At 48.9% G+C, this 27290-nt stretch overlaps 1 protein-coding gene across 1 annotated transcript; it reads left to right on the forward strand.

Annotated features, from left to right (window-relative positions):
- Positions 1-11449: 11449 nt before the first annotated feature.
- Positions 11450-19012, forward strand: CPA1 (carboxypeptidase A1). Its single transcript, XM_002818452.4, has 10 exons — positions 11450-11514; positions 12019-12100; positions 12545-12778; positions 13028-13129; positions 14310-14411; positions 14603-14713; positions 15455-15545; positions 16066-16265; positions 16760-16844; positions 18728-19012. Exons 1-10 carry the CDS (start codon positions 11450-11452, stop codon positions 18913-18915), a joined length of 1260 nt encoding a protein of 419 aa, XP_002818498.1. The 3' UTR covers positions 18916-19012.
- Positions 19013-27290: the final 8278 nt, after the last annotated feature.

Here is a 27290-nt window from a genome sequence, read left to right on the forward strand (position 1 = left end):
GTTTTGGAGGTTACCACTCACCCCACAACCCAACACGAATGAGTCATTGGCTTGTGACCTGCTCCCCCTGAGGTGTCCTCAAAGGCTCCCTTGGTCTTGGGAACACAGGGTCAGAGCTAGTCAGAGCCAGCACATCAAAGCTCCGCATATCTAGGAAGAAGAGCTTCTCCTCATCCTCATCATCAGCGACACCATCCTGGTTGTCATCCCTGAGCTGTGTTAAGTAGGCACTTCCCCTAACAGAGTTAAAGGGGCACTTGTGAGATACTAATAAGGCTCCTTCCCCCAGTCCCAGGCTTCCTTGTACCTTTTGCCTCTTCATTCTGCCTGCTGCCTTCTGGGAAATGATGGGACTGGCAGGCTGTACTGGGCAGCAGGGATAGCAGGGCTGTTTGCTCTGCCCTCAGGAAGGCAGATAACCCCCAGAAACAGGAAGAGCCAAATGAGGTTGTGTAAGTCTGAGGCAGAAACATTAGTCATGAGAGCAAGACTTGCATTTGCAAGAGCCAGGCTGTGTATGTGTTTGTGTGTGTGCGTGCGTGTGCATATGTGTGCACGTGTGTGTGCATGTGCGTGTGCGTGTCTGTGTGTGTGTGTAAAACTGGATGGCCACGAGCCGACCCCTGGAGGGCATGGAGACAGGGAAGAAAATAGAGTGAAACAAAAATATTTGTGTAGAAGGCATAAACGTTACAATCACAGACTCCGCTGTGTAAAGGCGTAACTTGCTTTATTTATCTCTAGTGTGTATTAACTTAGCCTCCCTTTCCATTCAAACTGTGAAAGGAGATAGTGCTTGGGCCATTTGGTAGAAGAAGGGGATGGGAGATGATCAAAACCCCAAGTAAGGTTCATATCCAATATGGTGTCTAAGCAGCAAATGACTAATGGCTGAAGAAGGAGACTAGACGGATTAGAGGCAGCCATGGGGCTGGTGCAGCTGTGGAGAGCTCTGAGCAAAGAAACAAGGTTGGCAGGTGAGGAGGCCTAGGATAGAGGCCAGAAGGCCAAGCCTGGGGCTGTGCAGCCAGTGGCCATGGTGGCACAGCGGGCACTGGCTGGGCATTGGCTGGGAATGCAGATGCCCAAGGCCAGCTGTGCCACATGGAAGCCCTGGGGAAGTGAGGGTAATTAACCCCTGAACAACCCAGGTCATCTTCAGGGGAACAGCCAGCAGCAGAGGAGGAGAAAATCTTGACTTTGGCTGAAGTTTCCCACAGGAGAATTTTTTTTTTTTTTTTTTTTTTTTTTAAAGCTGGAATTGGTCTGAGTGAGCTAGAATTTCCAACCCAAAGTTTTCTGCTGCTAGTGGAAATTCGAGATCATGGGCTAAGTTAATATAAGCTAGAGGTAAATAAAGCAAGTTATACCTTTGCACAGTGGAGTCTGTGATTATAACTTTTATGCTGTCTATACAAATATTTTTATTTTTATTTCATTCTCTTGGGGAGGGTACTCCTGGTATTAATAAGTTCATTTTTTTAGATAGGAAAGCAAGGTTCGGAGATGTTTTAAAAGCCATACAAGGCCACATGGACAGAAAATCGTTGAGAAAGATTTGAACTTGGGTTTGTCGAACTCCAAAACCACTGTCACCATTTGTCCAAGCGTAGCCAGTGGCCCATCTGCAGCAGAATCCATGGAGACTTGTTTAACAGGAAGGGATTTGGTTCCATCTCCAGACTGAATTAGAATATCTGGGGGTAGACACCCCAAATCTGCATTTTTACCAACTGCCCAAGGAGTTCTGAGGTATCTTCAAATACCCACTGATCCCTGTTCCTCTGCCTCCCAGGAAGAATATATTCCAGTCTTCCGGGGGGAGTTGGGCCTTGGGTCTCCCCGCTCAGCCATTGTCCACTGGGGCTGGAGGTGGCTGCCACAGAGGAAGGCCAGTCATTCTCTAGAGTACTTCCTGGGGGCTGCCTTGGCTCTAGCCTAAAGGAGTGTGGTCTGCAGACCACAGGCATCACATCACCTGGGAGCTTAGTCCCAGCCCTACTAAATCCAAGTCTCTAGGGGGTGGAGCCTAGGAGATTTGAATGCCAAATTGGGGAAGAACTGGCCTAGGGGCAGGAGGCCTTGAGCTCTGATGAGCTTCCCAGTAACAGCCGAAATAAACTCTTTTCTAGCACTTACAATATTCCAGGCACAGTGCCAAGTGCATTAGGGGATTCAGCATGTCGCCTCCTCACAGCTCTCAGAGGCAGGACTATTACTGTCCTTATTTTCAGCCAAGGAAGTGACTCAGGCTCAGACAGGATGGTTGCTGAAAGGCACACAGGTCCTGAGTGGCAGGGTTGGGGCTGACCTGCAGGCTGCTAGCTCATCATCTGCCTTCAGAACCTGAACCCAACTCACGGCCAAGGCTCTGCAGGATCAGGGATGAGGAACTTGTTCTCACAGCCAGCTTGGCCAGATCTCTGTACAGCCATCAAGCTCACAAAAGTTGAGGCTGAAACTGCTGTCCAGATGGAGGTCTTCTTTTTTTTTTTTTTTTTTTTTGGAGACAGAGTTTTGTTCTTGTTGCCCATGGTGTGATCTTGGCTCCTCTGCCTCCCGGGTTCAAGCAATTCTCCTGCCTCAGCCCCCCGAGTAGCTGGGATTACAGGCATGTGCCACCACGCCTGGCTAATTTTGTATTTTTAGTAGAGACAGGGTTTCTCCATGTTGGTCAGGCTGGTCTCGAACTCCCGACCTCAGGTAATCTGCCCTCCTCAGCCTCCCAAAGTGCTGGGATTACAGGCATGAGCCACTGTGCCCAGCCCCAGATGGAGGTCTTCTTAAAAGGCCCAAGGTGCTGCCCGGTGGCCCTGTCTACCTTTCCTGCCTTGTGCCAGTACCTCTTGCCTCCCTGCTCATCAGCTCCAACCTCACTGGCTCCTCTCAGGTCCCTCAACACCAATGTTCCTGCCCAGCAGCTTTGTGTATGCTGCTTTCCTGGAACATTCTTTTTTCCCTGTCTCCCTCTTCAATATCCTTTCCTCACAAGTCCTAGGACCTCCCACTGGAAGTAGATCTTCTCCTATTATTCTCTTTTCCAGGACTTCATTTATTTCCTTCAGAGCAATGCAATGATAATTAATAACTAATTGACTTCTTAGTCTACTGCTGTCTGTTGCCCCCATCATGTGCGAGCTACATGAGGGCAGGGGCCATGTGTGCGTTGCTCACTCTCTCTGCACCTGTCAGCACTGGGCATACAGAAGATTCTCTATATTTGTTAAAGGACTGTTTCTTCTCAGCCTAGTAAAATTAGGACTAGGTTTCACTCTATGTGGCTGAAGTCCACCTTACTGTGGCTTAACCAGATAGGGGTTTTATTTCTGTCATATAACAAGTAGTCATCTGAGGTGGGCAGTCCAGGGCTGGACAGTGACTCCTGGGTATACTGGGGACCCAGACCCTTCTGATCTCTTCTGCTTCACCATTCTGCTCTAGTTTGACCTCTACTTTCAAGATGGCTGCTCTACCTCCCTTGTGACGGAATTCCAGGCAGGAAGAGCAAGGGGCAAAGAAGTGAGCCAGCCAAGGTGGCGGGTCCAGAGACTTCGCCTTACACTATATTTGTTGAAACTGTCATGTGGCCATGCCTAGCTGCAAGGTAGGCTGGGAAATTGCTCTATAGCTGGGCATGTTGCTGCCCCAAAGAAAATTGCAGTTCTGTGGGCAAGGAGGAAAGGAAGAACGGATACTTGGAAGGAGCCAGCAGAGTCTGCAGCAGCTTCTCTGAGGGGCAGGGAGGATCTGAAGGGGCCTCAGAACCCATTTCTTGCTCTAGTTTATCAAGGACTTAATCCTAAAGACATATAATTATCCAGATGTTTTAGCCCAACCCACTCATTTTTGCAGTTATGAAGACAGGGGCCTCTGGATCACAAGATTTGCGCAAGGCCCCATGTGAATTTAACAGCTGGGAGAAGACTAAAGCCAGGGGGGTGCTCTAGTCCCAGCCCCACTGCGGCTTCCTTCTGCCACAGATTGAGGGTCCACCCCTCTGGGTCTCCTCAGCAAGCCCAGAGAGATGATGGCGGGGGTTTAAGTTTATCAAATAAAAGCTCAAGATGTAGACGTGCAAGTTGTAGAGCTGTTACAGAAGAACCTCCTTTTTATAAACCCTGAACGTTTTTTCTCCCATTTTCTGAAGTATATAATGCTAAACAGCAGCTCCGTTTTTCAACATACTGCTTGCTGGTGGTTTTTTTTTTTCTTTTTCCAACAAACTGCTCTTTTTAGGTATGTTTTTTCATCCTTTACACCAGCAAAATTTATGAGCATTTATTTAAAAGAAAAAAAGCATTGGAAAAACTGAAGAGAGAAAGAGCAATTCTACATATGGAAAGCTATAAAGAACCACAGCGAATGTGCTGCGGTTATTGCTTTCTTAAAAAAACAAACCAGGCAGGCAGTTTGGAATGTGAGGGGCCTGTGTGAGGCCAGGCTGTCCGGGAGGCCGCAGGGGCTGGGCCCTGGCAGGGATCCAGGGAGTGCAGTGAGGGGCCCTTCACGTCCCGGTCCTCGTCCATGGCCCCTTTGACCACTCCAGCGAGAAACAGGGCCAGACAGAAAAAGACTTTACTGAGAACATTTAATTTAATGTAAAAATGCTCCTTTAGGAAAACAAGAAGGCCCAGGCAGCCGGTCAGCACAGGCTGGGAGAGAATGCAGCGAACATGGGGCCTGTCGGAGCTTCCCAGACTGGTGGTGGGAACCACACCAGCACAGAGTCAACAGCAGGCAGGGGAAGGCCTGCGGGGCTCCAGGGCCAGAGGCTAGGACGGGCAAGCCAGACCGGATTTGGGAAATGTGTTATCATTTCCAAGGACTATCCCAAGTACGTGGGGTAGGAGAACCTTGAAGGCCAAACAGGCTGCCTGGATTTGTCCTTCCGGACGCCTCCCCCGCCCATTATTTATTGCTGTCACTTTGTTGACGTTCCAGAGCCAGGCCTGGCTGCTGCGGCTCCCAGACCCCGTCCCAGGCATGTTGGGACACGGGCCGGCTGGGCTCTGTGGAATGTTCCCAGGCAGCAGGTCCACTTCCTGGGCTGCAGCCCTGGGTCCTGCTGATACCCCTTCTGTAGCAGACTTCTCCTGCCCTGTCCTCCAGCATGGCCTGCCCGTGTGGGACAGGCCTGCCCCACATCTCAAACTTGGGGGGCAAAAAATGTCCTTCTGTGGAGAGGGCCCCTGAAGGAGAACTCCAGCCTGCTTGGTTGACTGAGGTTCTTCCCTGAGCTTCTAGGACGTCCTTAGCGTGGGAATCCATTCCTTCTGGTCGTCCCTTACCAGGCTCTTGCTCCGGGGCCTGCAGTTCACCTCTTGCTCTCTTCTAACCAGCTCTGCCAAGCTCTGCGGCTCTCCCTCCACCTTCCTGCCCTGTCAGCCCACCTCTCTCAATTTCCCAAAGCATGGCTAGACCACGGGGTAACAGTTCCCACAACTTTACTTGGGATATGGAAGGAACATACAATATAGAAAATAAAACATGGAAGCTGGACGCTGGATGTCTCTGGTGTTGGAGCTGGTGGTTCATGTCCCGCCACGGGTCACCCCAATAGGCCTTCACTCTCCTTGACCCTCAGCCAGCTCCCACGCTGCTGGGGTGGCCCGTACCCCCTCCTACAGTGCGGACGCCCTCCAGGTGCTCCTGAAGCCTCTCAGGCTCCCGCCATCTTTCCTGATACCCGAGGTGCACCCCTGCCCAGTTTCTCTTAGTGGCAGTTCTCCATTCTGAGACTGGGGCTCTGTTCTCAACATTCCCTAAAGACCCTGGACACTGGGGGGCTTCTCTCTTCAGGGGACCCTTCCATCAGAGAAAAATTAGGCCTCTACTTCTAGAGAAAAAATACCACTAGCCACTTTAAAGTTTTGACAGCTCTGCAGCTTCAAAGCAAACACACCAATAGGCTCTGCTGGACACTCAGTTATAAAAGCAAAACTTAAGGAGGCCACTAACTGGACCTCATCCTCTCAGCCTCCCACAATGCCCCCAAGCCCTGGTGACCTCCCACTACCACAGCCTCAGCAGGATGCAGCCCCTCTCAACCCACACTGCCCTGGATGTGCATACCCATTGCAAGCCCCAGGCCCTGCCTGGCTCAATCCTTACCTCCCTGCAAACATGGCATCCTCTCTCCACCCTCCCCAGACCTGTCACCATGGCTTGATTTGTTTTGGGGTAAAAAAATTTAAGTGTGTCAGGTGTAGTGGATCATGACTGTAATCCCAGCATCTTGGGAGGCTGAGGTGGGAGGATTGCTTGGGCCCAGGAGTTTGAGACTAGCCTGGGTAACATGGTGAGACCTCATTGCTACAAAAAAAAAAAAAAAAAAAAAACCTTAAAAAATTAGCAGGGTATGGTGGCATGCACCTGTAGTCCCAGCTACCTGGGAGTCTGAGGCAGGAGGATCCCTTGAACTTAAGAATTCCAGGCAGCAATGAGCTATGATCACACCACTGCACTCCAGCCTGGGCAACAGAGTAAGACCCCATCTCAAAAAAAGAAAGAAAAAGAAAAAAATAAAACCCAAATATCCTAGCATTGTAAAGTGTCACCACTGGAAGGGACCACGGAAATTATTCTGACCAACTCCCCCATTTAATAGATGAGGAAACTGAGGCCCAGGGATGTGAAGTGACCTGCCCAAAGTCCTATAACGAGTTTGCGGCAAACCACTTAGAAAGTATTCTTGTTTTATTTTGCTCTCTTCTGAAGTTAGAGAATGTCTTTGTATCACCTGTGCACTGTCTCCAGTCACATGTAACAGAAAACCAACTTGAAAAAGCTTGAGGAAAAGAAGAAATTAATTCATTGGCCCATCCGGAGAACTGGGGTTGGGCTGGGATGTCTAAGTCCACCTGAATCATGTGGCCTCAGAGTGGGCAAGGAGTGGTCTCTAGGGGAAAATGGAGGTCCTGTTATCAGATGGAAGAGGCTACCAGGCAGGGTAATGAGAGGTACACACTGCAGTCCCCGACTCGGCTGCTGCAGTTTCTCAGACTTCCCTTCCATCTGCACAACCGTGTCATGTCCAACCCTGAACACACCTGCAGAAGGGAGGCAGCTGAAGTCTCATCTAGCTATTGCATCCAGCCCTTCTGACAGCACCCATCATGTTCTCTACAGGGATCTTTCTCCACTGTCCCCTATTGATCCCTAACGTGGACACTGGGGACCAGTTCTCCTTTTGCTTCTTTGACAATCCATTTTCTAAGTTTCAGTTTGGGGGTTTCTGAGCATTGCCTTAGAGCCTCTGTCTACCATGTTTGGGGATGTTCTGGAAGCAGGGCTGTCATGGATAGTTGTCCAGTTTGTGCACTGCTCAAAGTCATACTGCCGAGAGAGAAAGGGACTATACCTGCCCAGACAAGGAGGGGTGCTGATATGGGCTGGCTGTGTCCCCACCCAAATCTCATCTTGAATTCCTGCATGTTATGGGATAGACCCGGTGGGAGGTAATTGAATTATGGGGGCAGGTCTTTCCCGTGCTGTTCTTGTGATAGTGAATAAGTCTCATGAGATCTGATGGTTTTTAAAAAGGGAAGTTTCCCTGCACAAGCTCTCTCTCTTTGCCTGCTGCCATCCATGTAAAATGTGACTTGCTCCTCTTTGCCTTCTGCCATGATTGTGAGGCTTCCCCAGCCATGTGGAACTGTAAGTCCAATTAAACCTCTTTCATTTGTAAATTGCCCAGTCTCAGGTATATCTTTATCAGCAGTGTGAACACGGACCAAAACAGGTGCCTTTCTGCATTTTACATAAAGGCTCTGATAGGCTAGAATTGGTCCCCTTTTCTGAAAATACAAACACTTTAAAAGCTTAATAGGTGCATCAGTTAGAATGCTTTTTTCAACAACAGAAACTTCAACTAACAAAAAAGAAATGTACATTCTTTCATATATATATGACCTATGTGTATATGTATATATATACATAGACCTAAACATATACATAAACATATATATATATATATATATATATAGTCTGAAGGTGAGGCAACAGACCTGACAGTATCCAGAGAAAGTTGCCCTCTTTTTGGGAGTGGGGAAACCTTTTCTAGAAGCTTCCTCACGGGCCTCCTCTCATGTCTCATTGGCAAAGCTGGGTCATGTGCCCACCTTTAAACCAGTGACTTGCAAAAGCCAATGAGATTTCTTCAATTGTCTTAAACCAGTCAGAATTTGTCCCGAGCCGGCAATGGCAGTGTTTCTGGGGGCGGATGCTGACACACAATCTGGTTTATTTAGCAAGGAAGAAACGGGGAGGGACGCTGTGGGCCACAGTCAGCGTGGCTGCTGCAGGCCTCCCACTGTTTGCGTTCTGGCACTTGCCCATGACTCATTCTTGTATCTAGATCCCAGCCTGGTGGCTTCTTTCTCATGGCGATAGGTCCTGGTGCTCTATTTACCCAGCCCTCGGCCCAGTGGCCTCCATCTTTGCCCTTGCCTTGCTTGGACCAATGTGAAACTATCACATGGAGTGGGAGGGTAGAACCCTAGCCCTCTGACCTAGGTTACATTCTAGCAAATTGGCCTTTACCAAGAGGTACATTTTTGGCTTCCTGAGGTGGCCGAGAGGGGCCCGAAGCATTAGGCTTAGCCTGCACCTGAGACCCAAATTCCTCTGGCATGATGCTGCCCACTTTCTGCTGGTGCTGGCCCTGATGAACTTGTAGCATCGAATTCATCCTTTCCAGCCTTGCAAAAAAATATATGACTCTTGGGCATCGTAAATTGCTGGCTGGAGGCTCCCTTGGTGAGTCTGCACCCTCTCCCCCAGGCCGCCCCTTTATTCAGAGGTGTCGTCTTTTCTGGAAGTAATTCACAGAAGGCCCAAGAACTAGCCAACATCCCCCAACATGTGTAGTGTGAGCAAAAGAGATTCAAAATTATAGGACAGCTTCATATTTAGGAATAGAAAAAGAAATATTGTTTTTAAAATGCAAACTAAATAAAGACTCTACAAAATCTTCCTTCCCCGTGGGGAGCAGGGTAGAGAAGCCCAAGGACCCTGTGGGGCACCAGGAGATAAGGAGTGGGGAAGACATGGCTCCTGGCCTGGGGTAATTTAATTTTTTTTTAATGTTTTAATTTCATTTTTAACTTTTTAGAGAGATAGGATCTCACTCTGTTGCCCAGCCTGGGGCAGTCACGGCTAACTGCAGCCTTGGACTCCCAGGCTCAAGAGATCCTCCCGTCCCAGCCTCCCAAGTAGCTGGGACTATCGGTGCCACCACGCCCAGCTAAGGAAGTTTACAGTCTCCATGGAGAGACAAAAATAACATTCTAGGAGCAATGAAGAAGAAATCAATGTGAGTTTGTGTTCAAGCACTAAATAGTGTGATGAACACACTTCCCCACCTGGCAAAATCCTGTCATAAGACCTAAGTTAAGCTGGGCACGGTGGCTCAAGCCTATAATCCCAACACTTTGGGAGGCCAAGGTGGGAGGGTTGCATGAGCCCAGGAGTTCGAGACCAGCCTGAGCAACATAGTGAGACTCCATCTCTACAATAAAAATTTTAAAATTATCCAAGTGTGGTGGTACACACCTATAGTCTCAGCTACTCGGGAGGCTGAGATGGGAGGACTGCTTGAGCCCAGGAGGTTGAGCCTACAGTGAGCCATGATGGTGCCACTGCTCTCCAGCCTGGGTGACAGAGCAAGAACTTGTCTTAAAAAAAAAAAAGGCCTAGGTCAAATGTCACCTTCTTGGTAAAGTCTTCCCTGGACTTTGTGCCATAGTGTGTGTCCTTTTAGCTGTCATGGTACTTTCCATACCACATCACAGAAAATGTGCTGTTTAGGTCTCTTACAGGGAGGAGAACAGTCCCCAAAAGTCCTTTGCACATCTAATCCTGTATTGGTGACAGCTTCTTGGAGGACCTGTTAGAGGACCAACAAGTTAGTTGGTTACTTCTGTCTTCCCACCTAGACCATGAGCTTCCTGAGGTCAGAGAACATCTGTATTGGGTGTCGTGTCCGTGTGGAGCACAGTACTTGGCCCAGAAGAATAAGTATTGATTGAATAAATCGACAAAGGGGTGAGCATTTAGAGAAGGAGCAGACAGGTGAGCCAGGAGGCAGCCGGAGGAAGCTCCAGGGAGCACTGGAGCCCTGCCAGGGGCCGGTGGGGCCAGCAAGGCTGTACAGGGGAGAGCAGGAGCCTGTGCGCAGGCTCCACATCTGTTAAAAGCGGGTTTAGGGCTTTCTCACCTTCCTAGAGTTAGGCTTGGGAGAAAGTTGTGGGTAAATATAAGAGGGTCATTCTGCCTTGGCATGGGAGGGTTGGCCAGCTAGGGGGTAGGGTAAGGAGGCAGTGGGAGTGGATAGAAACTAGAACGGGCACTATGGCTGTCACCAGTGCCCAAGGTCAAGGTCCTGACACAGAGCAGAGCCTCTAGATGGTGCCGGGGAAGCCCTGGGGAGCCTGTGAATGAGGGTGGATTTGTGGGAGACGTCTCTGGGGTGAGATCAGCATCCAGAACCCAGTGAATTCCCCTGTGTGGGTTCCGGTTTCTACTGGATACTGTGCAGTCCCCACAGGGGTCTGGCCCTGGCTCCCCCCGCCACACTTGCTATTCAGACGACATCTGGTTACTGTTCCCACCAAGGGCAACCCCGACCTCGGGGCCCTGTAGCGGTGGGGGTGGAGGGAAATGCTGGCAAGTGTTGGGCTCCTGACCCTGCTGCTGCTGCCCGGGCTGGACTCCCACAGGACCCTAAGGCCAGCAGGAGGGGGCTGGGAAGTCCCACAGAGGGGGATGTGCCCCGCACAGGGCCGGGGCAGCCTGGACAAAGCCGGTGTGGTGACAGGCCAAATGGATGCAAAAGGTTAGTCCACCGTGCTGGTCTCTCCAAGGCATCAGGGTCCGTGGGAGGAGGAGGTGTCCAGCACTCTGCAGGTATCTGTGCCTCACACAGGTCTAATGGGGGAAAGCTTGGGCCTGCCTGAAGCCGCCTTGGGGATGAGAGAGGGCAGAGGCCCCACTTGCTCGATCACAGGAATGAAAGGCTGGTGCTCAGGAGCACGGAACAAGGAGACGCCTAGAATGAGGCCCCAGCGGGAGTGGCTGCTTGGAGTCCTGGCTCCTTCTCCGCTACCTAGTGGGCAAACACAACCGCAGCTTTAGGGTGTGGGCAGGCAGAGTCCTGGCTGGGACTCCAGGAGGCCTCGAGCCCCCGCTGACCCTCAGGCCCCGCTGGCCCCAGATGGTCGGGGGTGGAGCTCTGGCTTATCTCTCCAGCTGCCTAGTTCCCTGCCACTTTATCATGGAGGGTGAGAGGGTGTCAGAGCTCAGAACTCCCACCCCAGCCTCCCCGTGGGACAGGACCCAGGTGCTGGGGGAGAACAGACCTCAGGAGCAGCCAGGAGTCCTTGGTCCTGGGAGGGTTTAAAAGCCAGGGGGCCGTCTCGGCCTCAGTCTGACCTTCCCTCCCGGTGGCAGCATGCGGGAGTTGCTGGTGTTGAGTGTCCTGTTGGGGGCTGTCTTTGGCAAGGAGGACTTTGTGGGGTAGGGATGTGGAGAGGAAGGGGTGCCCTCTGAGGGTGATGGGGAGGACTCAGCCCCCAACCAGTAGAGGAGAGAGACAGACACATGCCAACACAGCCAGAGAGGATGGCCTGGCACCACCTGGGACAGCTGGCAGATGAGGAACCAGGGTTGGGAAGAGGTTGTGTCTCCCAAGACAGTCTCCTGAGCCCTGGAGAAATCTGAGCTCTGAGGAGTTTTCAGGAGAGGAGAAAGGAGGAGGCCTGGCTGGCTTGGAACAGAGAAATAGTCCAAACTGGGATTGAGATAGTAACAGTGTCTAGAAGTTTCTAAAGATGGGGAGAGAAGGGGTGAGGGATCCCAGGCCTCTCCTTGCTGAGACCCTCAGTGCTGTCCCCTGCCCAGCCAGAGGACGAGGCCCAGTCTGGGGATTCCAGGCTGCTGCCTCCCTCCTGCACCTGGGGAGTGCTCATGGCCAGGGCAGGTGCGGCTTGGGTGCTCACTCCCCACTCCCACTCTGCCCAGGCATCAGGTGCTCCGAATCTCTGTAGCCGATGAGGCCCAGGTACAGAAGGTGAAGGAGCTGGAGGACCTGGAGCACCTGCAGGTCAGAAGAGGGGAGAAGGGCTCTCTGAGGCCCCAGGGCATCAGCTGGGGCCACCCCAGGTCCCCACCAGCCCCAGCGGCCGACTGTGCCTGGGCTCTCTCCACCCAAAAAGGAGACATGGAATTGACCCTGTTAGGAAGCAACTTCAACCCTAGAAGTCGCTCCAGAGTCTTGCTGCCCTTGAGCACCTGGGCAACGTGCCGGGCCCCTTTCCGGTTCCTCCCTCTGCCTTGCTGTTTCAAAGGCCCCTCACTCTGACCCTGACCTCCACCCAGTCCCCAGGGTTTCCCCGTCTTTCTCTGGCCCTATTACCCCTGACCCATTCCCCAATTATATGAGAACTACTGGCACCAACAGCCCCTCCCAGGCCGGCCCTGTCCCTGCCTACGGTCCTGGCTTGTGCCCCCAGCCCACTGTGACCGTGCCGGCTGTTGTCCTCCCCAGCTGGACTTCTGGCGCGGCCCTGCCCACCCTGGCTCCCCCATCGACGTCCGAGTGCCCTTCCCCAGCATCCAGGCGGTCAAGATCTTTCTGGAGTCCCACGGCATCAGCTATGAGACCATGATCGAGGACGTGCAGTCGCTGCTGGATGAGGAGCAGGAGCAGATGTTCGCCTTCCAGTCCCGGGCGCGCTCCACCGACACCTTTAACTACGCCACCTACCACACCCTGGAGGAGGTGAGGGCGCCCCTCGCGGCCTCTCCCTGCAGCCACCAGCTCTTCATCATGGCTGGTAGAACCAGGCAGTGCCAAGGCCAGGGCCAGCCTGGGTGTGCGCAGCGCCTGCTCTGTTTCCATGTGGCCTGTGTGGTCGTAGCTCCATTGCATTGCAGGGCTCGCAGCAGGCTGGGATGGTGGAGCTGCTAAGGGAAGCATCTGGGTGCCCAGAAGCTATTAAGGCCAGTGGTCTCTTCTTTCGCACCTCAGATCTATGACTTCCTGGACCTGCTGGTGGCGGAGAACCCGCACCTTGTCAGCAAGATCCAGATTGGCAACACTTATGAAGGGCGTCCCATTTACGTGCTGAAGGTAACATCCACATGTGGACATACACACGGGAGAATGGACCCACACGTGGCATCCGTGATGGGTGTGGGCTCTCACGAGGAAATCACGGTCCCAGGGAACACGCTGTTAAATGGACTCCCCATGCAGACATTTGGAAAGGCCTGAGTCTCCACCCTGGTCTTGGTGTGTACACTCCTGCCCATACACAAAGACAGGTGATCCACTGTTTCCAATCAAGTGTCCATTGTGGAAGGTATTGTAGAGTCTGGGTAGTCCAGATAAAGTATTTTCTTGAGACAGAGTCTCGCTCTGTCACCTAGGCTGGAGTGCAGTGGCATGATCTCGGCTTACTGCAACCTCCACCTCCTGGGTTCAAGCGATTCTCCTGCCTCAGCCTCCCGAGTAGCTGAGACTACAAGCACGCGTTACCATGCCCGGGTAATTTTTTTTTTTTTTTTTTTTTTTGAGACAGTGTCTCACTCTGTCGCCCAGGCTGGAGTACAGTGGCGCAGTAACGTGATCTCGGCTCGCTGCAACCTCCACCTCCTGGGTTCAAGCGATTCCCCTGCCTCAGCCTCCCAAGTAGCTGGGATTACAGGCACCTGCCACCACGCCCGGCTAATTTTTTGTATTTTCAGCAGAGACAGGGTTTCACCGTATTAGCCAGGATGGTCTCGATCTCCTGACCTTGTGATCTGCCCGCCTCAGCTTCCCAAAGTGCTGGGATTACAGGCATGAGCCACTGCGCCTGGCCAATAATTTTTATATTTTTAGTAGAGACAGGGTTTCACCATGTTGCCCTGGCTGGTCTCAAACTCCTGGGCTCAAGTGATCTACCCACCTCAGCCTCCCAAAGTGCTGGGATTACAGGCATGAGCCACCACGCCTGACCCAGATTAAGTGTTTTGTTTGTGATTTCCCCCAGAGAACTGTCCAAGCAGCAGAACGGTGGAGGGCCAGGGGCCTGGTCAAGTCATATTCACCCCAAGCTTGGGCTGAGGGCAGGAGGCCAAGCTCTGTGGGATTGCTGTCCGGCCCCCAGCCCCACACCCACCTGAGTGATGGCCCCACAAGCAGAGCCTCTATCTGAGATACACAGAGAGCAGGTGGTCTCTGGCCCAGGTCGGGGTCTCCTTCAGGGCAGCAAGATGAGGTCTCAGCTGTGAAATTGCCTCTGATCACTCCCCTGTCTCCTGTCCAGTTCAGCACGGGGGGCAGTAAGCGTCCAGCCATCTGGATCGACACGGGCATCCATTCCCGGGAGTGGGTCACCCAGGCCAGTGGGGTCTGGTTTGCAAAGAAGGTAAGGCTGGGGAGGTAAGGAGGGCTCTCACCTGGTGGGGCATTGGTGTCCAACGCCCACGGAAGCCCGGGCCTCCCTTTGCCCATCCAGAAGCAGTGACCACAGAGGACATGGGGAAAGGTATCCATTGCTGTGGCTTGGCAGATGCCTGGCCCAGCCTGCGCTGCCCCTCTGCCCCTGTAACCCCCCAGATCACTCAAGACTACGGGCAGGATGCAGCTTTCACCGCCATTCTCGACACCTTGGACATCTTCCTGGAGATTGTCACCAACCCTGATGGCTTTGCCTTCACCCACAGCACGGTACCAGCCTTCTCCTGTCCTTGGGGGAAGCGGGATGGGCCTCTGGCTTCTAAGCCGCACAAGTAGTTCACCCCTAATCTCAACCCCCAGAAGTCAAGGGAGGGGCAATCAGACCTGTGCTCCTAGCCGAGGGTGTCTCAACAGTGGCGTGATTGGCATTTGGGGTGAATGATTTTTTGTCATGGGGGCTGTCCTGTGCATCCAAGGTGTTTCTAGCATCCTAACCTTACACCCATTCAATGCCAGTAGGAGCCCCCCTCTCCAGTGGTGACAACCACAATGTCTTCAGATATTGCAAAATGTCTCAGGGGAGGGTCAAGATTGTCCCCAGTGGAGGCCCACTGTCCCAGACCTTAATTCCTGGTCCTACTTCTATTTTTACGGCAAATAACACATCTGACCAATGACATGGGGCCACAGAGGTGGTGGAGGACACCTCGCGGCTTCTTCGCCATTTCGAACCCTCTAGCCAAATGCCATCCTACGGCCTTCCCCACTGTCTTCCACCCGACGCCCCCTCTGCTGATCTTCCTCCCCGACAACCAGCTGGGAGTGGATCCCATCCCAAGCTGTGCCTGCAGCTCAGCTTCCGATCAGGGCACTTGTGTTGAGGGCTTCCACCTCCAGGGAGCCCTCCCCCCAGTCCACTCTGCTCTCTCCAGCCTCTGAACCATCCCCCACCCAGCACTGTGACAAGCGTCACACGTGCCTAGGGGTGGCTGATCCCATTTCCTTCCTCAGAATCGCATGTGGCGCAAGACTCGGTCCCACACAGCAGGCTCCCTCTGTATTGGCGTGGACCCCAACAGGAACTGGGACGCCGGCTTTGGATGTAAGGCCCAGAGCGTCTTGGGAGCAAGGATGGGACGGCCTGGAATGGCTCCTCACCACTGCTCTTGCTCCCCACCTCTCTCCTGCCCCTGCAGTGAGGGGAGGGTTGGGGGTGGCAGCTCTGCTTCTGAGGGCTCTTGGAGATGGAGGCTGTGCTCTGAGAGTTGGTTGTTACTCGCCTGCAAAAGGCAAGTTGCTTGCAAATGGGCTAAGGTCTGAAATCCTATCTAGGGGGCTTCTAGCTTAACCTCAAGTCCTGCCTCCTTGGCCACGTCTCTGTGAGAACTGGTCTCCACTGAGGAGCCCATCTTTCCTCCCTGGGTGTGTCCATCAGCTCTGCCCAAACCAGGCTGGGAGGGCAACTCCCCCAGGTTATAGAAGGCCTCTGGGCTTTCCCGAATCCAGGGGTGGGAGTGAGCCCTTCCGTACCCACCTCACCCCCAACTCCATGCAAATAACTGGATTCCAGAAGCCACAGAAGCTGGAGGAGCCACACCGCCATGCCCTCTGTCCCCCCACAGTGTCCGGAGCCAGCAGTAACCCCTGCTCGGAGACTTACCATGGCAAGTTTGCCAATTCCGAAGTGGAGGTCAAGTCCATTGTGGACTTTGTGAAGGACCACGGGAACATCAAGGCCTTCATCTCCATCCACAGCTACTCCCAGCTCCTCATGTATCCCTATGGCTACAAAACAGAACCAGTCCCTGACCAGGCTGAGCTGGTAGGCACTGACCTCGGCTTGCCCTCTCGTCCCCAAGGTGGCTTCAGACAGGTCCAGGCTTTCCCCCATCAGACCTGCTTAAGGCACAGAAACCTCCAGAGTGCCTGACACCCTTCCTTCCCTGATGGCTTGGGAAGACCAGCAGGGTGGACTAACCATTTTTTCTGGGAAACCGAGGCACAGGAGTGATGGAGTCACTTCTGTAATGTGACAGAGCAAGGGGCAGGGCTAGACTTCGATCTTAGGCACCACATGTGGAGGTGCATGTGACTGAAGGGCAGGGAAGGCCAGCCGGACACCCTGAAGGGCCAGAAAACTGTGCTGACAGGCTCCCGGGCTGAGCTTCCAGGCTAGGCAGGCTCTGTGCTCCCTGCTGGAGGCCCACTTCTGCAGGGTGCTTCTCCTAGGCTCGCCTGCCAGCCCCCAGACTACCCTGGACATGCTGTTCCAGGAGCCTGGCCATGACAGGTGGCTTTGCTTGGTGTTTTGTCCAGGATCAGCTTTCCAAGGCTGCTGTGACAGCCCTGGCCTCTCTCTATGGGACCAAGTTCAACTATGGCAGCATCATCAAGGCAATCTGTAAGTGGCTATATGGTCTCTTGGTGGGCCTGCGAGGAACATCTGCTGGCTCTTCCTGACCGAGGGAGTATCCCTCATGGAAGGAAGTAGCCAAGGGCGCCCAGATTTGCCAACTGCTGTTGAGGGCTGTTCTGAGGGGTGGGCAGTCCCTTTTCCTGACATGAACTCTGCTTCCTTTGATACTTTCAGACAAATGTGAATTCCTCTGACAGCTCTTGTCCTCTTGTGTTGGGGCCAAGTCTAGTTTCTTGGTTGGATGGGGTGGAGAGTCCTGCTGGGATTTGTAGATCACCAGGAAATTCAACTTAAAAAAACACTTCTCGGGGGCAGGGCACCGTGGCTCATGCCTGTAATCCCAGAACTTTGGGAGGCTGAGGTGGGTGGATCACGAGGTCAGGAGATAGAGACCATCCTGGCTAAGATGGTGAAACCCCATCTCTATTAAAAATACAAAAAATTAGCTGTGTGTGGTGGCGTGAGCCTGTAGTCCCAGCTACTCGGGAGGCTGAGGCACGAGAATCACTTGAACCCGGGAGGTGGAGGTTGCAGTGAGGCGATGGCGCGCCACTGTACTCCAGCCTGGGCGACACAGTGAGACTCCATCTCAAAAAAACAAACAAAAACAAAAACCACTTCTCCTCCAGTGCCCCTCAATTAGACAATAGGCCTGATTTATTCCTCGCTTACTTATTCATGCAGTGCCCATGAGAGGAGCATTACTGAATCAAAATGGAATTAACTCAACAAACGTTTATTGAACACCTACTATGCACCAGGCCCTGTTTCATGTACTTGGGATATAGCCATGAATGAAATAAGCAAAGATCAGGGAACTTTCTAGCCAGGGAGACCGACAATGAACATAGATAAGTAAATGATACAGTATGTGAGGTGACGAATGCTGGGGAGGAAAACTAAGACTAGACCAGGTGAGGTGAATCGGGAACACCTGGGGGTGGAGGTGGGGCAGGTGGGTTGAAGGGTGGGCCTCATTGACAGAGTGGCATTTGGGCAAGTATTGAAGGAAGTGGGTGGAGGAGGTGGCAGCCAGGAGGCTACCCAGCTAGGAAGAGCCTTCCAGGCAAAGGCTCTACAGTGTGGTCTGGCCGGGGATGTTGCTGGAACAACAAGACTGGTGTGGCTGCCTCCAAGTAAGTGAAGGTCAAACCTGGGTAGAGGGCTGAGGGGGCAGGGCTGCGTACACACCCCACACGCTTCCTGCCTGAGTGCCTAGGCCTTGGTGGGCAAGCGGGTCACAATCTTATCCAAGGTTGACCTCACTTTTGGACTCCAGGCCTTCTTTGGAAACTGATTCAACTCTGAGTCAAGGTTTTGCTTCATTCAACATTGTCAAGTTAAATTCTGATATGCAGCCTACTGCTCTCTCCTGGGCCAATTCAAAAGTGGCTTCATTACCCACTGTTAATTACAGTTTCCCAGGCAAAGTTTCCTCCTAAAAGAAAGACAAGGGGCTTTTGCTTTGACTCTGGCTCTTTGCACTTTCCCCCTCACAGACCAGAGCCCCAGGGGAACAAATCCTGGTTACCCAAGCAGGGAACTTGGTATATTTAGGGGCTTCACTGAAGGGGCTGTTGGACAGAGGCTGTTTTCAGAGGGGCTTGTGCAATTGCAGACTTCCTTGCATCCCCCAGTGAATAGGGGAACCATTGCTCGTCTCCTCTTTGGACCTCTTGGCTTAGACCTTTTAGTGGGAGTTTCTTGGAAGTGAGGCTGCTTGGTCAACAGCAGACCTTAGTAGACCCTGACTCCACTCAGCATTGCACAAGGCACAGAGCTTTGGACAGGGTTGGATCGTTAACCCAACCCATGTAAATATTCCCAAAGTGATTGACCCTTCCTCTCCTATTTTACTCCTGCCCCAGATCAAGCCAGTGGAAGCACTATTGACTGGACCTACAGCCAGGGCATCAAGTACTCCTTCACCTTTGAGCTCCGGGACACTGGGCGCTATGGCTTCCTGCTGCCAGCCTCCCAGATCATCCCCACGGCCAAGGAGACGTGGCTGGCGCTTCTGACCATCATGGAGCACACCCTGAATCACCCCTATTGAGATGACCCTTTGACACCCTTCTTGTCCTCCTCTCTGGCCCCAGCCAGGCAACCAAATAAAGTTTGAGTGTACCAGGAACAGAATCCTGGGGCTTGCATGTGGAGTGTCTGCCTCTTCAAGCTGGGGCAAAAGTGATTTAGTTCCTTCAGGCCTCACTGGAAATGTGTGGGTGGTTGGACTAGATGACCCCTACAGTCCCCTGCATTCCAACGTCCTGTGAAGTCGTATCCAAGTGGCGTCTGTTTTAATTAGACCACCCTGAGTTCAGCTTACCAGTGGGATGATTTGTTCATACCTTAGTAGCAAGCAGCAGCCACAGCTGCTAACCAAATGCCCGGCACCCCACAGTGGCGTGGAATTCAGCATGTACAAAGGTCTAGCTAGCTGTGTCCATTCATCTATAAAAGCAACAACCTGGAAGATGAAATATAATAATCCAGGTGGCCACTGCTGTCCAAAATAGATGTTGCAGCCAAGTAAAACAGATTACTAAAGAGCAAAATATCATCTTCCATTCCTGAATCAAATTGGAAGAAAACAATTGGGTTAAATAAAATCATTAACTGAAGATAAAGAACCAATCCAAAGGCAAATCCCAAGACATTTTTAATTTTTAAATTTTTTTGGTAGAGACAGGGTTTTGCCATGTTGCCCAGGCTGGTCTTGAACTCCTGGGCTCAAGCAATCCTCCTGCTTTGGCCTCCCAAAGTCCTGGGATTACAGGTGTGAGCCATCACATTTGGCCAAGATATTTTATTAACTGTATAAATTAATTATATATTCTGAAGATTTTGCCTTTAGGGATAGAAGTCACCCACTTTTCATTTGCCACATCCTTCCCAGCGTCTTCGGTACACGGTTCTGCTCCCTTGTGTTTCCAGCCACCCCACTCCTTCCCATTCTCCTGTTGAGACCACAGCTCCTAGGATTTAGCTTCCCTTCTTCAGCCTGGTGATCCTGATGCGTGTGATATTACAATTAGCAGCTAGTGCGACTACATAAGATATCCCAACTTGTTTCAAAGCAAGAATCTCCCTTTTGGCCTGGCCACGGTGGCTCACGCCTGTAATCCCAGCACTTTGCGAGGCTGAGGTGGGCAGATCACGAGGTCAGGAGTTCAAGACCAGCCTGGCCAACATGGTGAAACCCCATCTCTACTAAAAATGCAAAAAATTAGCCAGGCATGGTGGCACATGCCTGTAATCTCAACTACTCAGGAGACTGAGGTAGGAGAATCCCTTCAATCCAGGAGGTGGAGGTTGCAGTGAGCTGAGATCACACCACTGTAGTGCAGCCTGGGTGACAGAGAGAGACTCCGTCTCAAAAAAAAAAATTAAAATATATTTAAAAATAATAAATGCTTGTGAAATGGAGACATGAAAGTTGTTGCTCATCTCAAAAAAAAGAAAAAAAAGAAAGAAAGAAAAAAGAATCTCCCTTTGTTTCTTCCATATTGCTTCAGATGTGAATGTGGAGCAGGGGGTTTTCCCATAGACTCTGCTGGGGAAGTGAGTGGACTGGGGCTGGAGTGAGGATGGCAGCTTCTCCCTCTAGCAGCCAGGCCAGGTTTCAAGAAGCATCCAGCTCTGTTGACTTGAGTCTTTTCCACATAAAATGGCCTGAAGGTCAAAAATGCCTTTTTTTTAAAAAAAAGGAACATTGATGGAATTTTCATCTTGGACTTTTATTTTATTATTGTTTTTGCTATCAACATTCTAAAAATAAAAATAAAAAGAATGAGGGCTGGGCACAGTGGCTCACACCTGTAATCCCAGCATTTTGGGAGGCTGAGGCAGGGGGATTGCTTGACCCCAGGAGTTCGAGACCAGCCTGGGCAACATAGGGAGACCCCCCCACCTCTACAAAAAATAAAAAATTAGCTGGGTGTGGTGGCATGCACCTGTAGTCCCAGCTAATCGGGAGGCTGAGGTGGGAAGAACCCTTGAGCCCAGAAGTTTGCAGTTGCAGTGAGCCATGATGGCACCACTGCACTCCAACCTGGACAACAAAGTGAGACCCTGTCTCTTAAAAGAAAAAAAGGATGAGGCTCTATGTATGTATTGTTACATTTTGTATGTATTTGTTACATTATTACATTATACTGTTTACATAAACTTATAAACATGTAAGTTTATGAGACAAGGTAAAATGTGTTTCAGTCTTTACAGAAAGATGACCTAAAAGATTTGATAACACCCTCTTCAAGTTATCTTTTAGAAAATGCTTCCTTCAATCTATATAACTAGATTATAACTCTCTTTTCCCAAAACCCATTTTAACTGCTTAGTTTGAGTGAGTAGGAAGCTGATCATCTTTTGTTTAATGAAGACTGATAAGAAGAAATACTAAGTTAGCATGACAATTTATCATTTTATAAAACTGGATCACTAGACTTTGATGGTAGAATTGCTTAATTTAAAATAAACTGCGCTTCCCGACAGCAGGAACCACCTTGTTTGGCATTCAATCCCCAATAGCATTAACAGTACCTGACACATAGATGCTTAATAAATACCTGTTGAGTGAATGTTCTCTACTTTTATTAGTGAATTCATAAATGTTAAGATCTGTATGTTGTAGGCTTGCTGAAAATACCCTGTGCAAGTTATTTTGAATTCCCAGAGTTGAGTAAGTCTTAAGAAAGCTGAAGTCAAAGAATGAATGCAAATTGCACAAGGGCAAGGATTGCTTTGTTTTGTTCACCATTTAACCCCCACTGCTTGGCCAAGTGCACAGCACATAGTAATAATATTGGTATTAATATCAATAATAATAAATGCTTGACCAGGTGCAGTGGCTCATACGTGTAATATCAATACTCTGGGAGGCTGAGGTGGGCGGATTGCTTGAGCTCAGGATTTCAAGACCAGCCTGGGCAACACAGTGAGACCCAGTCTCTACAAAAAAACAATTTTAGGCTGAGTGTGGTGGTTCATGCCTGTAATCCCAGCACTTTGGAAGGTCGAGGTGGGCAGATCGCTTGAAGTCAGGAATTTGAGATTAGCCTGGCCAATATGGCAAAACTCCATCTCTACTAAAAATACAGAAATTAGCCGGGCAGAGGTGCATGCCTGTAATCCCAGCTACTCGGGAGGCTGAGGCATGAGAATTGCTTGAAACCAGGAGGCGGAGGTTGCAGTGAGCCAAGATTGTGCCACTGCACTCCAGCCTGGGTGACAGAGGGAGACTCTGTCTCAAAAAAAAAAAAAAAGGAAATATATTAAAAAATAATAAATGCTTGTTAAATGGAGACAAGTTGTTGGGTTTTTTTTTGTACTTTCAAGTATGGGAAGAGATTTACATTTTGTCTGTAGATACATATTTTTACAAATTGATGGGTGAAAACACTTAAAATTCTTAAGTAAAAACATAAAGCTAAAAGACAATTTTGGAAAATATTGCAACTTAAAAATGAAAGTATTGATATGAAAATAAGTATGAATAACCTAAAAGACAATTTTGGAAAATATTGCAACTTAAAAATCAAAGTATTGATATGAAAATAAGTATTAATAACCTTGAGGGGTTAAAATAATAAAAAGGGTTAAAGAAAAAGACTAACATTTCAAAAGAAAAATAGGCAATTCCACTAAGAAGAAACACAAACAAATCAATACATGTATGAAAGATACTGATCCTCTAAGTGATTTCTTGTTCATTAAGGAGAAACGAAGATGTTTTTCTCTCATCAGATTGGCAAAGAATAAAAAGACTGATGACTCCAGTGTTAACGTGTAGTGCTGGTGGAGCAGAAACTGGCACCACCTTCCCAGAGGGCAAATTTGGCAATATAAATCAAAATTATAAATGTATTGTGTCTTTGATCCAGAAAACCCACATGGAAGAATTTACTTTATAAAAATATTTGGATGGATTCAAAAATATGTATGTACAAGATTGGAAAAGTAAAAAATAAAAAACCTAGATAATTACCAGTCTTGATGCTGATCTGACACATCCACACACTGGAACAACACGAAACCATTAAGGGCTGTGTTGACGTGGAAAAATGTTCACAACATACTAAGTGAAAGAAACTGGCTATAAGATGGAAATGTTATAAAACTGGATTGTGGTGATGGTTGCACAATTCTGTAAACTTACTCAAAATCATTGAGTTGTACACTTAAAATGGGTGAATTTAATGGTATGTGACTTATACAATACAGTTGTTTTAAAAAAGAAGCTGGATACAAAATATTGAGTCTGGATCCCATCTTGTTTAAAAGACACACACACACACACACACACACACACACACACACACGCGTTTTCTCTCTCTCTTCCTGGAAGGATATATCCCCCAATAATAATAATGATTAACCTGGGTAGTGGTGTTGGTAGTTTTCCTTTTTATGCTTCTCAGCATTTCTCGCAATGAGCTTTTATAATCAGCTTTTATAATGGGCAGGGAGTGAAGGGAGCTATTGCAAACACAGTAGATAACCTGTGTGTAAAGTTATCTAACATTGGTGTATTATCAACATCAAACAGCTAAATGGCCATCTTAGTTTTTGCTCAGATTCTTTTGATTTGTCTAAACTCATTTTTTTCTGCTCCAGTATTATGTTTCATCATCTTGCCCGGAACGCTGCAGTTTGTCTTATCTTCAGAAAAATTCACACTCCAGGATACAGCTGGAAGCAGCAGTGTTTCTACCAAAGGAAGAGATTACTCAGCTCATGCAGTTGGGGGCCATTCCCCATCCTACACCTTGTTGTAGCTTGATGAAAATTCCCAAAACCCCTTCCTGCTCACATTCAGTTCTTGTAGCAATCTTGGGAACTGGTTATGCTAATACCTATTCCCCAGGGCCTTTGAAAATCTTTATTTTCAAATGAACTCATTTTACTTTTTAATCAGACCATTACATATGGTTCTCTAATGGCCTGTGGGCCCAATATTGGTGGTCTATGAGAATCCTTAGGGTAGCCTCTTGAATTAACACTCAGATATGCACAGCTAGCTTTCTGTCTTTGGCCTAAAGTTAAAATGGGAATGTCATTGAATACAATCCAGATATGACCTCACTGGTCCTTCATCCAGTGCAGGGTGATTCATCACCCTGGCAATTGTTTTGCAAGGGCGAGTGGGATGAGGTGGATTTGAAGACGCACAGGGACTCTTGCTTTAAGGACTACAGCAACATCATCCTGTGAACACACTAAGACCCAGATGCTACTCAGATGAAGCTGATATGACTAACCGTAACATTCAAATTGGCCAAATCAAGGAGAAGCTCTCAGAAAAGCACAGAGCATGCATCATCAAATCTAAAAAACTGTCAAAGGGTAATGAATTCTTCCCCAAAGCTTTCAGGATCTGCATTAATTTGGCAACTCAAACACTGAGCATCATCCAACAGCCTCAGAGACTGGGATTGCCAAATGTTTATTGCCAAACTAAAAGGAGAAAATGGAAAGTCTTCTGCTTAACCACAGTAGTGGTATTGGCTACATTTTTAGAAGAGTGCAGTAGAACAAGGGCTGTGCTGACAAGGACTGGGGCAAGGAGGTTTGCCTCTGCTTCCCCCGGGAACTCAGGCCTATGGCCATCGCCAATTCATGCAACTTACGTTTCAGCCGAAATCAGAAACATCACCACAAAGGAAAGAAAAGATCAGGCACAAATCATATCAATATGGTTTACTGAATGAATGGCTCGACCTATCAGGAAAACAGCCTACTTTTTTCCCCCTACAATATAATTAAAAGTTTGTAATTCTCATTCCTTAAGTGGTACTTCGCAAGGTGTCCATTAACAGACAAAATAACCTCGGAAGCCCTGGAGCACCTGTGTTCAAGATAAGACACCAGACACAGGCGGTGGAAATGTGGAAATACGTATTCCCCAGAGCAGATGTTTCAGTTCCTGAATTGCCATCGCCTTTTGTGCAGGCAAGCGGAGGAAAGTTTTCAAAAGAATCTCGGCTGACTAGGAGGGAAGGGAAGCCAATAGCCAAGGGAAAGGTACATTTTCACGGTAAGTTAGAGGCATCACCAAAGGAGAACACGGCTGCGCCCACCCAGAGTGAGAAGCACAGACTGGGGTGGCTGAAAGAACACCCTCTGGAGCCACAGTTCTCAGGCTGGCTCCTGGCTTTTCAAACCCCTGGTCAGAGACTGAAGGCAAACCTGAGTCACTTAATTTCTACCCGAACCTCAGTCTCCTCATCTGAAAATGGGGGTGCCTGCCTCATCAGACTGTTGTGGAAATTAAATGAGTCAAAACATATAATGAAGAATCTAGGAGCAAAGTAAGCTCTCTACAAACGTTGGCTAATATTATTATTTTCTGGAAATCTTCAAGATTTGAAACAAAAGAGAAAACCCACTCTTAGATGGGGGTGGTGTGTGACCTGTGCGTGCTGAATTCTGGAGGATACTTTAAGCCTGGCAGAGACAGTTAGAGTAATAACACCCCCAACAGCTCTCTGGGTACTTCCTATAGGGGGAGATCTAAAAACCTCAGGGTTTTGAATTCCTCACCTACAAAGGCAGGATACACAAGGGGGACAGAAGATAACAAGCTTTCTGGGTCTCCAGAATGACAGACTAGCACTGAGTGACCACCACAGTGGGCATCACATCCAAACTTCAATCTTGACAGGTTCAATTCATTTATTCATGAACACTTATTAAGGGTCACTGTCACAGGGTTGGTGATTTTCACTCTCTGGGAGCTTATAGTCAAAATAATTGCAACAGGAAGACATATTGATAACCTTTAAAAGATGCAGCCCATTCATCCACAGCATTTGAGAAGTGGCCTCTCTTTGCCTCACATTTTACCAGGTGCTTCCGGATGTTACACAGGTGAGAATTTGCTTCTGCACAGAACAAAGAGGATCAGCAACAGAGAGGGGGGCCATCAGGGGATCGCAATGTGACAGATACAGTTTCAAAAACACATAAAATCATGCACTGAATCCTGTTCTGCCTGAATTCAAGGCTGACAAATTTCCACCATTACATTTTTTATGTTGTAACTGACCTGTGTATCCATTTAAAGATGTCGTAATAATAATTTCAATAATTATTATAAATCTAGGAAAGTATTACTACCCAAATGTATTCTGAACATTTTGGAAGCACAATGTTATTTATTGCTTTTGCATGAAAAAATATTTGTTAGTGAGAAATTAATGGACCTGCATGTAAGTACTCAACATGCTCACATAATTAAACTGGTGAATTATATTCCACACGTTGTGGTGTTTCCTGGGGGAAAAAAAAGTATCGTGGGAGTTAAATCTTTGAAAGAATTGGGAAGAAAATAAACACACATTAAAGACACTGAGAACGTTCTGGAACTGGGGAAAGAAAGGTTCTTAATGATTATCTTCAGAGTAGAGCAAGAAGGTGGTCATGGATTTAAATCCAGGTGGACAGAAACTAATTATTCACTCTAAAAAAGTCAGATAACATAAAAGACAGAATCTATAGCCAATAAACAACATGACAGAAACCAAAACCAACACAGGAAAAATTACCTACATATTTCTTCCTAGCCTAGGACTCTGATTTCACTTACATTCCACAAGGGAATTAGAGAAAACACGGTTTTTGTTTTGTTCTGTTTTCTTGGTCGAGTAGCCTAAAGTCTTAAGAATTTTTGTGTAATTTAAATAGCACCACAGGAAAAATCCCTGAGCAACTAATGAATGTTATTTGTTCTCTTTTCATTCGGATTTATACCAAGCCCAATATGATTGTGCTGGTCCTGGCTAACAACTAAAGGTTAAAAAAAAAAAAAAAAAAAGATAAAATGAATGCAGGCCATTTAAATCATTCCATACTTTTCAAGAGATTGAGCCTGACGTTATTACAGCCCAGGGTGTTCCTTTTGTTTTCAAATAAGTAATGTAGCTTTCTCTTTTCTCTCTCGCTTTCTGCCTCTTTTCTTCTCTCTGCCCTCCCTTCTTCCCATTTCCTTGCTTCTTTCCTTCTTTTCTCCCTTCCTTAAACACAAACCCCTTTAAAGCATTTAAGGTATTATTTAAACTTTGGCCATCACGGCTGTTCAGGGCGCTGTAGACGTACATCGATGAAGCACCTTCCGTCTCAGGGTTCACAAACCCCAGACAAGGGCAGCTAGTCAACCCCTGAGACGCTGGCAGGAAGCCATGATCGAGTTGTTGAAGGTGGCTTCAGTCCCAGCCTGAGCAGGAAAAGAAATCCAGGCTTTCTGACTGGAGAGCTGAGGCCCCCTGCCCTAATTGGACTGATTTCCTGATTCATTTATTTTTTTTTAAAAATGCTTTCCTAGGAGATGCAGCAAAAATCACACCAGTCTCCTGTGGCTCCCCCAAATCATCTCGACAGAAAAGAAGAGAGAAGTTGGCAGTTTTCAGCATATTAATAGCAAACGACAAA

The sequence above is a fragment of the Pongo abelii genome, chromosome 6 (assembly GCF_028885655.2).
Source record: "Pongo abelii isolate AG06213 chromosome 6, NHGRI_mPonAbe1-v2.0_pri, whole genome shotgun sequence".
Taxonomy (NCBI): Eukaryota; Metazoa; Chordata; class Mammalia; order Primates; family Hominidae; genus Pongo; species Pongo abelii.

Coding starts and splice junctions, on each gene's coding strand:
- CPA1 (XM_002818452.4), top strand. CDS start 11,450: ATGCGGGAGTTGCTGGTGTTGAGTGTCCTGTTGGGGGCTGTCTTTGGC. Junction 12,101..12,544: donor AGGACCTGGAGCACCTGCAG/GTCAGAAGAGGG, acceptor TGTCCTCCCCAG/CTGGACTTCTGGCGCGGCCC. Junction 12,779..13,027: donor CCTACCACACCCTGGAGGAG/GTGAGGGCGCCC, acceptor TTCGCACCTCAG/ATCTATGACTTCCTGGACCT.